Source organism: Phacochoerus africanus, chromosome 5, assembly GCF_016906955.1.
Source record: "Phacochoerus africanus isolate WHEZ1 chromosome 5, ROS_Pafr_v1, whole genome shotgun sequence".
Lineage (NCBI taxonomy): Eukaryota > Metazoa > Chordata > Mammalia > Artiodactyla > Suidae > Phacochoerus > Phacochoerus africanus.
The window spans coordinates 105082437-105099029 of record NC_062548.1 but is presented as its reverse complement, the minus strand read 5'-3'; the positions used below and the strand labels follow the sequence as shown (position 1 = coordinate 105099029).

The 16593-nt window shown below is 38.5% G+C and overlaps 1 protein-coding gene across 4 annotated transcripts in view; it reads right to left on the bottom strand.

Annotated features, from left to right (window-relative positions):
* Positions 1-16127, bottom strand: part of THUMPD2 (THUMP domain containing 2) — a 40554-nt gene extending 24427 nt beyond the window's left edge. The window contains exons 1-6 of one of the 4 annotated variants that reach the window (XM_047782220.1): positions 15968-16127; positions 13897-14136; positions 8701-8836; positions 5722-6134; positions 5263-5340; positions 1753-1805 (exon numbers count right to left, since the gene is read on the bottom strand). In XM_047782220.1, coding sequence (XP_047638176.1) covers positions 1753-1805; positions 5263-5340; positions 5722-6134; positions 8701-8836; positions 13897-14136; positions 15968-16093 — 1046 coding nt within the window. In that variant the 5' untranslated portion in view covers positions 16094-16127. Of the gene's footprint in view, positions 1-1752; positions 1806-5262; positions 5341-5721; positions 6135-8700; positions 8837-13896; positions 14137-15967 lie in introns of those variants that run through there. The other 3 variants (XM_047782221.1, XM_047782222.1, XM_047782223.1) reach the window with 3 other exon arrangements.
* Between the last annotated feature and the right edge of the window lie 466 nt (positions 16128-16593).

Here is a 16593-nt window from a genome sequence, read left to right as displayed (position 1 = left end):
GGGCAGTTTCTGACCTCTACTACCACTTCGCTTGCCCACTGCTATCTGCTGTTCAATTCCCCCTTTTCCTCACACACCGGTGAATTGTTCTTTTTAGGCAACACATCCTTTGCTGAGATAGCCAAAGTGACTAATCACAGAGCATCTAATGCAATTGTATCTTCAACCACTGTTCATTCAGTGTTTGAACCTTAATTTTCAGATATATACCTTTCATGCGTCAACTTTTAGGTAAAGTACCAGGTATTATTTGAGATGCCATAAACATTACTTCTTAAATGTTCTAGCAAGCCTTAAATAAAACTGTGTATCTTTTAAAAACATTAATATGAAACATATATATAAATAATAAAAAGCATGAAATTTAGCATTTTTATATATAATTACAAATTAAAAGTGAGTTTTTGGTGCCCAAAAAATCTAAATACATTTGGCCTGTGTCAGTCAGCACTGCTGGGGAAGAAATGTTCTTCATAAATCAATATTCTAGACACTTCAGCTCAGCTTTTTAGGGACCAAAGTGTTAAAAAATGTTCAGCTGCTTTATGAATCCTTCTAAAAATTTCGTATTTTACTGCTTTACTAGTCTTTCTTACCCTTGTCCTGGTGACTATCAATAATTATACCAGGTTAAAATATGGACATCTTTCAGTTTCCCTCACCTTTTCTGTCAATGAAATTAAAAAACCCAGGTAGGCAAAATAGTTTTTAAAAAGTCAAACAGTTTTAGAAATATTCTGCAGGGGTGAGGGCCTGGGACTGACTTCAAAAGTCACTGAAGAAGGGGAGCCTGGACATGCTTTAGGTGTAGGGTGTAAAGGAGTGGGTTGGTTTGGTCTGGGAGTTTGTCGGATATGGATACTGGAGTAGGCGAGGCCAAGGGAAATCAACAATACATTGAGGCATGTGCTCACCTTGTGTGTTAAGGTTACAAGAAATATTACTTAGCTCATGATTTTTATAATGTGGAGGCCAGTGGGGCTACCATGTCACTAGCACATAGTAAGAACTCAACCATTCAACAGTTCTTGAACATCTACAATGTCCTTGGCACTGTGCCAGTTCTACTACTATAGCTCATCATTTGAGAAAAGCTATTACAACAAATTTAAATATTCTCTTTTACATCCTGATGCAGGCTTACACATGCATAAATGTGAGGTATTCCCAGAGGACTTTTATAATTGTAAAAACATTCCATGCCCAGAATCACTTAGGAAAGGGGTACTGAAATCACTCTATACTATGTAAACAGAGCCATGCATATAAAATGTTTTGAAGATGCCAATAATATTTACATGCTCCCAAGAAACTAAAAATCCATCCAACAAGCTCTCTTTACCCAAAGTATCTAGAAAAGTTTCTGTTGTATGATAAGCATTCAATAAGTATAGCTGAATAAGCATGAATCATTTACTTTTATTTGTTATGTAGTACCCATCATAACTAGGGAGAAAACCTGAGGAAGACTTGAAAAACTGGAATTACACTCCACAAAATAATTGCCATAAAATCGGAAGAATGTTCAAGGTGAATTTTAAGAACTGTGCTATATTTTCTTTTTTTAATCAACTAGTCAGATCAAATCACATCCACTAAGCTCCAAGAAAACACATTACTGGCTCAAGCAAAGAACACAAATGCTTTGCCTTTGGCCTCCTCCAATACAATAATGTTTCATACTATAAAAGCATAAAATTCTTAATTTGACAAATTCTCCTAGGGGACAAACCTGAAGCTTAGAAACAATACCTGAAAACAGGAATTCCCACCACAGAGTAAATGTCACTTAAATGTATAAAGATCTGAAAGAACAAATATAGAAGTTAAAATGGAACAAGATATGCATTACCAAATGATTGACAATTTGAAAACTTCCATTTTGAACCTATACAACCTATACATATATATATTTTTTGTCTTTTTAGGGCAGCACCTGCAGCATATGGAAGCTCCTAGGCTAGGGATCTAATTGGAGCTGTAGCTGCTGGCCTACACCACAGCCACAGCAATGCAGGATCCAAGCCATGTCTTTGACCTAGACCATAGCTCAAGGCAATGCCAGATCCTTAACCCACCGAGTGAGGCCGGGGATCAAACCCACGTCCTCTTGGATACTAGTCGGGTTCATTACTGCTGAGCCACGGCATGAACTCCATAACCTATGTTTTAACAAGAAATTCCAAAGCCTATTTATCATGTCTAGAAAAATGTTCTGTAATTTTTTTTTCCTGAGCAGAGGCAAAGTAAATTTTAAGTACATCTCAGAAAATTCTGAGGTTAATTTGGTATACTAGTTATATTGAAAATCAGATGAAGAATTCAAGATGAACTTTCTTCCCAGAGATTCTCTGAATTAGCCTAAATTAGATTTTTCAGCATTTTAGGTTAGAGACAACTGCCTAAATCTACCCCAATAATAATCTCAAATAAGACTTGATGCCACAGTTAACAGAAAGCTTTCTTTAGATGAAATATAGCAAGTGTGACCTTTTTTTTTGTCTTTTTTTGCTATTTCTTGGGCTGATCCCGTGGCATATGGAGGTTCCCAGGCTAGGGGTCTAATAGGAGCTGTAGCTGTTGACTTACCCCAGAGCCACAGCAACGCTGGATCCAAGCCGTGTCTGCAACCTACACCACAGACTTACCCCAGAGCCACAGCAACGCTGGATCCAAGCCGTGTCTGCAACCTACACCACAGCTCACTGCAACGCCGGATTGTTAACCCACTGAGCAAGGGCAGGGACTGAACCCGCAACCTCATGGTTCCTAGTCGAATTCGTCAACCACTGCGCCACGACGGGAACTCCTATTATAGCAAGTGTGACCTTTTCCTTCTTACTGTCTATAGGGGAGCTTTTTCCTTTCTATTACCTTTCTTCTGTTATTTCTCCCCCCCCAGTTTTATTGAGAACTAAGTGGCATACATCACTATGTAAGTTTAAACTGTACAGCATGAAGGTGTGATTCGCATATACATATATTGTGAAAAAACTGCCACAATAGACTCAACTAACATCTGTCTTCTCATATAGATACAATAAAAAGAAAAGAGAAAAAAAAAAGTTTTTTTTCCTTGTGATGAGGACTCTTAGGATTTACTCTCTTTTAACAACTTTCCTATAAATGATACAGTATTATTAGTTATAGTCACCATGATAGGCCATAATGAGGATTTAAATGTCTCAAGTTGTAATTAGTAGCCCATATAAATTTCAAAGGAATCTTACTTCTGTAGCCTGATGATGTTTATGGAATATTCAAACTCTGCTGTTTGATCTCAAGAACATTTGATTCCTGACACTTTCACCACCAAAGTTATTTTAATTTAATCAAAATTATTTCAATGTTGATAAATTTTTAATAAGAAAAGAATAACCTGGAATGATCTCCATTTAGTAAGTTTAATTCCTTGATCACTGAAGCTAAATGTTCCAATTTTTTATATCGTTCATTTCAGTAAAACTATTGACTGGGATTCTTTTCTATTTAAAATTTATATTAAAGATATGACATGCTGATATATATATACACACACACACATATATATATATAAAATGTTAAAGAATAGCTTTTCCCACCATAAAGTTTTTTCTATTAATTGCATAACGAAAATTGTTAAGCTTTGATTCTTCCTGTCAATTTTGGTCACACAGGACCAAAACTGGAGGTCCCAAAACTTCATAGGAGTTCCCTTGTGGCTCAGTGGGTTACGGATCTGGCATCATCATTGTAGTGGCCTGAGTTGCTGCTATGGCGCAGGTTCGATCCCTGGCCTGGGAACTTCCACATGCTGCCCACACAGTTAAAAAAAAACAACACATTTTTTGTTTGTTTGTTTTTTTTTTGGTCATACAAATTTTATTATGTGTGGTTCTACTGTTGTCACCTTTGCCTTGTGTTGATTATTTCTACCAATAACTATTATTCATTGCATTATATGGGTAATAGAAATTCAATTAGATATGTTTATTTATGAGCTAAACTATGAGAAAACTGTAATTCTGAGAAAGTGAGATAGAGTCAGGGAGAGATGGCGAGGAGGAAGCCAGGAGAGTAGAAGATAAGAGAACTGGAAAGGGAGACGTGAGGGAAGACACCCTTATGCCAAAACACCCTTGGGGATAAAATATTTTGTATTAAAGCAATAAAGGATATATGCCAGGCACTACTTTTTAAAAGCAAAAAATATCAAATGACAAAATTGAAAAAAACAACACAAATCTTCTGATTTAAAGCTGTATAACAATAAACTACTAGTTAATGAACCATGAAAATGACTCTGTCAAATTTATGATATGGTTTTCAAAATACAGTGACTATTTTTTTATAGCTAAAATTTGTTTCCCATGTGTTTACCTTGTTCCAGTTAAAAATTATGTAACCTCACTTTTTTTTTTTTGGTTTCTTTGTCTTTTTAGGGCTGTGCCCGTAGCACATGGAGGTTCCCAGGCGAGGGGTCAAATGGGAGCTGTAGCCGCTGGCCTACACCAGAGCCATAGCAACGTGGGATCCAAGCCTTGTCTGGGACTACACCACAGCTCACAGCAACGCTGGATCCTTAACCCACTGAGTGAGGCCAGGGATCGAACCTGCGTCCTCATGGATACTAGTCAGGTTCACTAACCACTGAGCCACAACGGGAACTTCTGTAACCTCATTAAATCAATTTTAAAAATAGAAAAAAGAAAAGAAAAATAATCCCACAACCCTAAGAAAGCCACTATTAACATGCTGTTGAACTTTGTGCACACTTAAAATTTTTTTTTCCTTGTAAACCATTAGCTAGAATTTATTAGAGACTTGTTATGTATTATAGTGATTACAGAGAGCATCTCTGCAACCTTGTAAAAAGGGTTTTTAGTTCCACTGTTACTGCACAATTCCATTCCAAACGTCCTATTATTATGAAACATTTTCAGAGTAAAAACTACTAGGAAATTATCTGCAATGTTGCACTGCTAAAGAGAAAACAGACTGCTGGATCCATATAGACATGATTTTCAAAACTCTAAAGCAAAATTGAAAAGCACAGTAACAATAGCTGACATTGCAATAATACCGTAATAACTCTGTACAGGAACAGATGGTTATTAGACTTATCAAGGCGATCATTTTGTAAAGTATATAAATGTTGCATCACTATGTAGTTCACCTGAAACATATTTTACGTAAACCATATTCCAATTTAAAAAATAATAGTTGGCATTGTCTTCAAAGAATTAGATTATAAGCATATAAAATAAAATGAACATTTAGTACCTCTAAATTTGGATTCCTCAAATCTACTTTCCATCCAAACTGTTTCTTAAGAGCAATTCCAATTACTCTTCCTATCTCCTGGAAAAACAGCAAGTTACAGAAAAGATAAAAATATTAAAAGTGAAAAATTTAAGTTTAAATTGGGCAAAAACTAACAGAGCCTGCAGAAAAATCAGGTCAGGCTACCTGATGGTAATTTAAGGTTATGACATTAAAATGTTACACTATAGCATTTTCTCTTCAAGGTAATTAGGTTGCATTTTACATCTTCCACCATCAGTGCATCCTATGGCATTAAGGTCTACTCATGTGTAAGAGATTTAATTATATGAGATTAGGTCTAGGTATTTGTCTCAAGGCCTGTTTATAAATTCTATGAAAGGTTTTCATCTCAATTTAGACCTAAGAAGGAAGTAATTCTTTTAGAAAATGGGAACCTACTCTGGGAGGTAAGTGTACCTGTGTCGTGAAGGTCTTTGCAATGGCTCCACTGCAGCGACAAGAAACTCTGAAAGTCAAGTGCTTCCCTTTAGTAGGAGTATCGACCGCTTCCACTGCATCATTCTGAAGTTCTTCTTCTTGAAGTTCTTCTCTTTGAGTGATACAGTTTCCTTGCTCCAGTGTTTCTTCTGTTTGTTTTTCTCGCTGGCATTCCTTATTCTCGTGTATCTCCTGCACTTGTTCTGTTTTTAGTTTCTTAGCAATGGTATTATCATCTTCTCCCACTTTTCTTTTTAGTGAGTTAGCATCTTTTTGAGAAAGTTCTTCCTCTTTTGCATCAAATTCAAGAAGATTTTTCCAGATTGAAAGAGTATTCAACCAATTTTCAGGATCATCGTTTATAAGTTTTTCCATTTCATTAAATATTTGTCCTAAAGAAATAAAATCTCGGTTTGTCCTATATTGAAGCTATTCATCACCCCCAAATTCCATTACCTTTATTTCTTTAAAATAAGTTTTATTAAACTGCTATGTAAATAGTGACTTCTCTTTCATCTGGAATTTATGTAATTAACGGAATATTGTACAGAATAAAGTTCATTCTTATATCCCATACTTAACCTCAAAACAGTTTTAAAATTCCTACAAAGTTATCATATACTTTTTCTATTTTTTTAGTCCCCCTGTGGCATATGGAGTTCCCGGGCCAGAGATCAAATCTGAGCCACAGTCACGACCTAAGCAGCATCTGCAGCAACGCTGGAGCCATTAACCCACTGTGCCAGGCCAGGGACTCCCAAGCACTCCCAAGACGTCACCAATCCCATTGCACCACAGTGGGAACTCCAGTTATCATATACATTAGCAAGAACGTTTGTCCTGTGGTAATATATGAATCTCTTCAATATACACATAGACTTAGAGTGTGCTGATCTTTGAAATAATGCTAATCTTGCCTATAAAAATTAAGTTGAAAAAAATAATAAATTTCAAAACACAGGGCTCAAAAAAAAGAGCAAATGAATCTTGGGACAATTTTAGACCGTACAGTATCAGTACCGATCATCAAATAAGTTTCTGTAAAGTAACACTCAGATGCACAAACCACTCATACCCTAGGGACTGCCAACCATGCTTGATAAAATGAAATTTTTTTTTTGATGAATGAGGGCCATCAAGATGCCCCAAGAGTAATTACTGTAGTTCTTTAAAGATGAAAGTGTGTGCAATATTGGGATGAAATAATGTTGACCGCACAGTATAATTAATACCTTAGGATTTACTTTTAAACAATTTTCTTGCCCTATCTCGATTTTTTGCTATTTCTATCTTTCTTGACATGGTTTATTATGGACTGTATGACGACATGATCTCTTGTGCACAAGTGGCAATCAAAATGAGGTTTAAGGCAATGTTTAATCCAGCTGTACCTTATTATTTTTCTGTTGGGTTTTATCAAGATCTTTTTAAAAATTTTTTTATTATAGTTGATTTACAGAATTGTGTCAATTTCTGCTGTACAGCAAAGTGATTCAGATATATATATATATATTCTTTTTCTCATCTAATCATTCATCATGTTCTATGAAAAGTGAATGGATATAGTTCCTTGTGCTATACAGCAGGAGCTCATTGCCTATTCACTCCACATACAACAGTTTGCATCCACTAACCCCAAACTCCCAGTCCATCCCACTCCCTCTCTCTCCCCTCTGGCAACCATGTTCTCCCCATGTCTGTGAGTCTGTTTCTGTTCTGTAAATAGGTTCATCCGTGCCATATTTAATTAAATTTTTTTTTGTTTTTTGTCCTTTTAGGGCTGCACCTGTGGCATATGGAGGTTCCCACACTAGGGGTCTAATCGGAGCTGTAGCCGCTGGCCTATGCCAGAGACACAGCAATGTGGGATCCGAGCCACATCTGCAATCCACACCACAGCTCACGGCAATGCCAGATCCTCAACCCACTGAGCAAGGCCAGGGATTGAACCCACAACCTCATGGTTCCTAGTCGGATTCGTTAACCACTGAGCCACGATGGGAACTCCTGTGCCATATTTTAGATTCCACATAAAAGTGATATTATATGGTATTCGTCTTTCTCTCTCTGAAAAAGTAAAGATTAAATGTCTTTACTTCACTTAGTATGAGAATTTCTAGTTGCATCCATGTTGCAAATGGCATTATTTTGTTCCTTTTTTGTGGCTGAGAAGATCTTTATTTCAGCAGCATCTTTATAAAATTAGGGAGTGGATAGGAAATATCTTAAGCTCTCTTTAACTCTAATGCTTTAGAACTGGGCAAAAGTTTATTTAAAACATTTAAAGTTCCCCAAACAGGACATTTTACTATGCAGTATTTTTCTAATTATATCACTCAGCAGTTAAAATTTTCAACGTGACAGTTTTGATCAATTTACTTGTCTTTTTTTTTTTTTGATCTTTTTAGGGCTGTACCTTAGACATATGGAGGTTCCCAGGCTAGGGGTTGAATTGGAGCTGCAGCTGCCAGCCTACACCACAACCACAGCAATGTGTATGTGACCTACACCACAGCTCACAGCAATGCTAGAACCTTAACCCACTGAGTGAGGCCAGAGATGGAACCTGTGTCCCCACGGATGCTAGTCAGATTTGTTTTCACTGAGCCATGTCAGGAACTCTGATCAATTTATTAAATCAATGCACTTTGGGTTATGACATGCTTTTAAATCTAAATTAATGCACGGACCATTCATATTTCTAGAGGTGTCTGATCATAATTCTCAAAGAAGAAATGAGACTTAGGACACCAAAATCTGAGAACAAAGGCAGCAGATTGCAAAGAGAAGAGACACAATTGGGTGATAATATTCAGGAAATACAGAAAATACCTAATTAACGATCCCACAGGTATGAACGAATTTTAAAAATGGGAAATGGCTACATATTAATTACCAAGCAGAGAACTCTGGAGTACAATCCATCATGTGGGTAAAAGCAATATGTATACACCATACCTTTACTTACAGAAGAAACATTAAATGGAAACTGCTTTTTAATCAGCAAAAATAATCTTTCAGCAGATTTTAATCTTTTCAGCATACTCAAGTCACAACAGGTGGTGAAAAAAACTTTTCCTGAAATATATTCAACCTAGAGATAGGAAAAATAGGTATTAATGTAGTCCAGTGTCAGAGTAAGAATCATTTCCCTCCCCGCTTAGTGAATTAAAACATAGCATCTAGACCAACAGTAATAAAAATGACCATTTCTAAAGTATCTACTATTTGCCAGACACTCACAAAAATGCACCCAGTGTATTTTATCTCTCATCCTTATAACAACTCTCTAAGGTAGATTTTATAATCTCTGTTTTACAGTTTAAGAAACTGGAGGTTTAGTTTAAATAATTTGTATGAAATCACACAGTCAGTGAGCAGGATAACCTTTCCATTTTACGTTACCTTTTCTATATATAAGCACACACGTACTACTAGAAAAATAGAAAACAAAATACTCAGTAATCACATTACCAAATCTCACACACTGTTTAAAAGTGGGCAAGGGAAAGGTATAATGGATAGGAGAAATTAGATGTCTAGCCCAAGGGTAGCATTATCAGCAGGCATTCACTGAACACCTACCTTGTGATACACAAGGAAGCACTCAGTATATATCCTAAAGATGAATAAAAATGCAATAGGCATACACTGACATACACATTAAAATGTATGATTTATAAGACAATAACTTGTCTTAAACCCAGAATAAAACTAAAAAATTCATAAATACACTGATAAGTTGGAGGTATTAGCATTAACTATGTAAGCCGTTGTTAGTAAAAGTCTAGGGTGGGGGGAAATCCTATAAAATCTGGGACAAAGAACAAAAGCTAAGAACACAGAGGCGGGAGTGACAACCGGGCTGAAGTAAACTGTAAGTCAGCACAGCAACACTTGCTATGTTATGCTGACTGACAGCGTCAGGTGGTGGATGGTGTAGCCCAGGCCAGCTTGATGAATGGTCATGAAATCTGGAGTGCAGAGTTCCCACCGTGGTGCAATCTGGCTGCAGTAGCTCTGGTCACTGCGGAGGGAGGCGTGGTTTCCATCCCTAACTTGGTGGTGCAGCAGCAGCAGCAGCAGCAGTAGCCGGAGCAGCAGGTTAAAGGATCTGGTGTTGCCACAGCTCCAGCATAGGTCTGGGAACTTCCATGTGCCACATGTGTGGCCATAAAATTTTAAAAATTAAAAAAGAAATAACTGGAGTACCACAGATGGTAATGGTCAACCATTACAGACTTTTGATGAAAACTACCACAGCACTATAGCTGGCAAAAAAAAAAAATCACTTTGATGGAGTTCCCTTGTGGCACAATGGGTTAAGGATCTAGCACTGTCACTTCAGCAGCTCAGGCTGCTGCCATGGTACCTGTTTGATCCCTGGTCCAGGAACTTCCACATGCTGTGGGCATGGCCAAAAAATTACTTTGAGGTGTAAAGGACTGAGTGTTGAATGCGATGCTGGAGGGAGAAGTAGATTATTGAGGAAGAAATGATGAGCCACTTGGCTGTTGGAAAGGGAAAATGGTTAGAAGCAAGAAGTATGCATTGAACAGAAAGAAGCTTTGGAAATAGGATGGCTATGTAATAAAAGCCAGGGAAGAAAGGCTTAGTCAAATGAGGTAGGGCAAATGGTGCTCAAACCTAAGGCTTTCCGGTAAACCCAAACCCTTCAGTTCAGGATGGATGTGCATGGTCCTAGCATGCTCCTTGTAGCAGTGGCCATGGGATGACTAACATTCTAAGTCATCTTCTAGAACCAAGGCAGCCAGAGAATTTGCGTTAGGCCATGTGTGTAGGCAGCTCCCATTCAATGGGATCTTGAACTCCAGTGTTGTATTTCTGATCTGACCTGATCTAAAATTAAGCTTTGGGGATGGTAATTTCTGAATTACCACTCTAGTGTGATGAAGAAGAATCTTTGCTGGGGAAGCCTTAGGTTGATAAAAATTAAAACCCCAAGACTTCCAGTTGTAAGATTAACAAGTTCTGGGGCTCTGAACTACAGCATGGTGCTTAAAGCTAATAATACTGTATTATATAGTTGAAAGCTGCTAAAACAGTAGGTCTTAAATGTTCTCACCACAAAAAAGTAATGGTAATTAAATGAAAGGATGGAGATTTTTGTTAATGCTACAATGCTCATCATTTGGCAATACATAAATCTATTAAATCACCTTAAACTTACATAATGTTATATGAAACAATTATATTCCAATAGAGCTGGAAAAACAAATAGACAAAAATAACACCCAAAACAGCTTAAGTACCAGCAATACAGCTGACCAAGAAAGATGGAGAAGTAGGGAATGAGAAGAAGGTTTAGGAATCAATATTTAAGGGGATAATGAGGTAACCAAAACAAGTACTTCTGATTTCTACAGTTTACTTCTTTCTCATTATAAAGGTGACATGTCTCCACAAAAGTCAAGACTAAATATATACCAGGAGTTCCTGTCGTGGCTCAGCGGAAATGAATCCGACTAGTGTCCATGAGGATGCAGGGTTCGATCCCTGGCCTCGCTCAGGGGGTTAAGGATCCAGCGTTGCCTTGAGCTGTGGTGTAGGTGGCAGACGCGGCCTGGATCTGGCATTGCTGTGGCTGTGGTGTAGACTGGCAGCTGCAGCTCTGATTTGACCCCTAGCTTGGGAACATCCATGTGCTGCAGGTGTGGCCCTAAAGAGCAAACAAAACAAAACAAAACCCTAAATATATACCTCAAAATGTCCAGTACTTGGAAACATATTTTTAAAAAGTAAATTTTTAAAAGTTTAGATTTTACATTACTTTGACCTAAAAATATAGCCAATATTAAGCCATCACAAAAGTTAACAGACGTGAAATACCTTGTCTTATGAAGATTCTGGGGAACTGAAAAAAAAAATTTTACCAGAAATGTATGGCTTTAAGATTCATACTTACAAACAGATAAAGTGATGTGAACATGTAGACGTGTGATAAGCAGTCAGTGATGTAGACATTAAGTTGACTGTACACAGATCGTATCTTTTCTCACTTACTTGAATATCAAAAAAGAAACAGTTTATAAAATGAACTTCCTCTAAAAATATCTTTATGAGGGGGGTTTAGAAAACAAAAAACTTGACTGAGAATCAAGTTTATTAAGAGGAACTAAAAAGGTACTTTATGTGGGTCATTCCATCATTAGAGAAAATCTTCAAAAAACAAAACCAAAAACCTTCACCCTTGTGCAATCATTGCTTTAAAAGAAATAACTATGAAATAACTTGACAATCTGCTTAGCTGTATCCCACTACCCTCTATCATCATGACTGCACTAAAAAAGTAAAAACTGGCCGGCTCATTCAGGACTTGGGTTAATAGTCTTTGCTAGGTGGGTTTATAAAGGCCAAGTAATCAACTGACAGGGCCCTCTGGCTAGGTGGCATTAGGGACACCTCTACTATATTGAATTTTATCTTAAAAATTACTGTTCTTACCTTTATTGTTATAACAAATAACAGTGTTTAATAATTAAACATTATTACAAAATAAAACTCAATTTTACCCACTATATTTAAGTACTCTATACACTATAGTATATAGGATATTTATATGCTGCAAATTAAATATTTAAAAATATCCAGGAACCTCTAAAGAGGCTTACCCCAACACTAGGAGGAAAAAAGTCACACCTAAATATGACCAAAGCACTAGATTAAACCTACAGGACTCCAACACACAGGAAATACAGAGGATAGAGGAACATATGAAACTATACCATGGAGATGCAACTGGCAAAGACTGAGAAAAAGCAGAGAACATCTTTCTTTCTTCTAATAATGCAGCATAATCAAATTGGGTCAAGCCTTCTATTTTTCATACCAAGAACTCTAACATTTAAAAAATAACCAGTGTAGCGTGATGTCATGCCACACAATGGTCAAGGAACTGATCCCAGGTGTCAGTTTGCCTGGGCTCGACATGATAACACATTTGTGCCTGATTTCACAGACAGTTGGGTTTGAACACTAGCTATGCCATTTTCTGGTTCCATGACTTGAATAACTTACTGAATTTACCCATGCTTCAGTTTCCATTTTTGTTAAATGTGGAGCCTACCTCACAACATACGGTTGTTATGAAAACTCCATACACGTTAATTGCTTAATCCATACCAGTAATTGTTATAGCATTGCTATTTTAGATTAACTATATTTAACACTCCCTGAAATTCTCTGACCAAAACCACAAGTGGCAGGTAGTCTAATAAGACTGATGCCATTCTTGATTCTATCCTCCTCTCCCCACCCTCTCATCACAGAAACTCCTTTGTGGGCTTTTAACACTGCAGGGGTCCTGGGAGTGGAGTGGTCAATATGTTTGAATAAACTTTCACTTCCCCAAAACATATCATTCACACCGTCATATATACTCCATCTAGTTACTGGAGACTTTTTCTATTTTTTTCCTCTGTTTTCGAGAAACCGTCTCAGCATGTCCTAGAACCTAAATTTACAACTTTCATCTCTTTGAAATTAACAGCATATAAATACCTGCAAGTGTTGACTTCCCCAGAAGTTGGTCTCTCACGGCTCCAAGAATTAAATTATTTTTCTGGCTACTCTTTACTGCCTGTTTAAGGTGTACTTTACATATCCTGTTTCATTTGCTCCCCCCAACAATCCTATGAAATAAATAAGAAACTGACAAAAGTGGCTGAACCTTAAGATTATATTTGCATTTAAAGGATGGAGAAGCGAGTCTCTTGACAGGTCTAATTCTAATTACAGGCACTATCGAACGTTTTCTTTTAAACAGTGTAGGAAATAACTTGCGTCAACCACCCCTCCCATGTTTTGGCCCCGCCCACGGCAGGAGGAAGTTTCCAGGCCATTGATGGAACCCGCACCATAGCCGGGACAAGGCCGGGTCCTTAACCGCCAGGCCACCAAGGAACTCAAACCCGGCCTTTTAAAAAAAAACTTCGGCTGATAACATATGTTTAGGAAAAATGACTGGCGGTTCTTTCCAACAGTAATTAAAGGACATGCCAGCAGAACTGCGAAAGCGCGGGTTTTCCCGTCACCTTCCGGGGTCTGCGACCGCCCCTGGCGGGAGGGGCCACGGCCAAGGGCGGGGACAGGGCCACCCGACTTCTTGCCTGGCACGCGGCGACGCCGACTCACCTGCGTGGCCCTCAGCCGCGCCCGCACCTCCTGCAGCAGGAAGGGTTCTAGGCCGCGGCTCGCGGTGCAGAAGAAGCGGGCGCCCACTGCAGGCCCGAAGCGGGGATCTCCCGTCGCTACCGCCATGGCTTTCAGGGTCACGTGGCCTTGGGCGCGCGCGGCGCGTCCCCGCAAGTGGCGGGCAGGGGCTGGCAGGCAGCTGGTTGCCGAAGGAGACCCGGGTGGGAAGGGCAGAATTGCCTGGAAGGAGGGGCCCCCGTGGGTCTTTGACTAAAGTCAAAACTACCTCAAGATGTTTAGAACTTGGGAACACTTCTAAAGAGTAAATTTTTAAAAGTTTAGATTTTATATTACTTGACCTAAAAATAGAGCTGATGTCAAGCTATCACAAAACAAGTTAACATACATGAAATACCTTGTCTTAAGATTGTGGGGGAACCGAAATATTTCACTGGAAATGTATGGTTTTAAGGTTCAAGTCTTATAAACTGATGCGAACATGTAGACCAGTGATAAGTAGTCAGTGAGCTAGACATTACATTAGCTATTTGTACAAAGATCTTTTCTCACTCGAATATCAAAGGAAAGTTTATAAAATGAACTTCCTCTAAAAATATCTTTATGGAGGGTAGAAAACAAACAACTGAAAAATCAAGTTAATTAAGAGGACCCAAAAGGTCCTTTATTTGGGGTGCCCAATCATTAGAATATGGGTTGGGGCATTAAACTGCCAAATACACTCTCAAAATCAAAAGCATCATTATTCTCTTTATTAAAAAAATTATCATTAGGCCTACATTCCTTTTACAAGTGATGAGCATGTAATCAAAAGTAGTTTACAAATTGTAGAAAGCCACTGTGAAAATCATATATAAGAACACACTTTAAAGGTTAATCCTTTGTGAAGATAAAGTATCATATCTTGAAGTAGTAGAGAGAAATGAATTTTGGTATTTATAATTTCAAACACTGCTGAAGCTACTGATACCGTTTTTCTTCACTTTATTGCTTTTAACTGATGCATATTCAATTACAACACTTGGGGAGAACTGTGGCATTTTAGAGTATTTCATCCTAGAATTTATTACTTGAAAATTTATTTATATATACAATATGCTTTTTCCATTTGGAATTAAACCATAACAAAGTGTCTAAAGCCAGCTGATTTTATGTCTAACACTTCAGAAGATAAAATAACAGCCTTTATTAAAGTAAAAACAGCGTTATTATCCGCTAACATGTCTAAGCAGTTAGCATTTTGCCTTTCTTTTAAAGTTCAGGGATTCAAGTGTAACACAAAGATGAAAAGCTTAAGCTCAGGCAAAATCGTAATGTACAGTAACATAAGGAGATACCAAATTTTTCCTTATTCTACGGATGCCATTTAATTTCGGAATTAATTTTAAAGTGCTAAGTGGAGTTGAGGTGGTGTGTGAGCTTTTTTGGTTCATTTTAGGAGAATTAAAAAATATATTTTAATTCTTAAAAAGGTATCCAATCTACGAGGAGCAGAGAATCTTCAAAAAACAAAACAAAAAACCCCCCAAATAAACTCTTATGCAATCATCCCATTAAATGAAATAACTAAGAACGTGACTATCTTCCTAGCTGAAGCCCACTACCCTCTATCATCATGACCCACTAAAAAGTAAAAATTGGGTGGCTTATCAGGACTTGAGTTAATGTTATCTTTTCTAGATGGGTTGATAAAGGTCAACTAATCAGACAGGGCCTCTGTCCAGCTGGCATTAGGGACACCTCTAGTATGTTGAATTGTATCTTAAAAATTACTGTTCCTACCTTTATTATAAGTAGCAGTGTTTAATATATTAAACATTATTACAAAGTAAAGCTTAATTTTACCCAATATATTTGCTTAAAGTACGCTACACACTATATACTACAGCACATTGGATATTTATACGCCAGTAGAACTCCGAGGGCTGGGACGTCGCCTCGGTGGGTTCGGAAGCCGAGCGCGCGGTTCTTCGCGTCATTTTCCGGGATCTGAGACGGACCCGGCGGGGAGGTGCCTTGCTTCCTGCCCGGGCACGCGTCGATGCCGACTCACCTGCGTGGCCCTCAGCCGCGTCCGCACCTCCCGCAGCAGGAAGGGCTCCAGGCCGCGGCTCGCGGTGCAGAAGAAGCGGGTGCCCGCTGCGGGCCCGAAGTGGAGATCTCCGGTCACTGCCGCCATGGCTTTGGAAGAGGGGGGAGGTCACGTGGCCTCGGGAGCGCGCGGCGCGTCCCCGAGGCCCCGGAAGTGCCGGCAGGGGCCGGAAGGTCAGATGTCGTCTAAAAAGACCCGGGAAAGGTCCCGGGAGGGTCAGATTGGCTGGGAGGGGCGTCTTTGGATCTCCTTGGTTAACTGCGTGAAACTTCCTTGATTAGGCATCTGGAATGATTTAGAATCAGAGGTGAAAGGGAAATGATTGAGCTATATAATTGTGTTATATAAAAAGGATGTATTCACAGAGGGTGGCTGAATTCACTTTAGAATGAATAAAGCCTGCCATTGATTGTTAGGTACTTGGCAAATGGTATCATGACATAACTTTGCCGCAGATGCTCAGGGCCTCACAGTGTTAAGAAAATGAATGATGTCAGTAGGGAAGCAACATAGAATATGGAATACCGCAAAGACTGATGCATTACTTAAAATATCCAATAGGTTTCACCCTAATTCCCTTCCTGTAG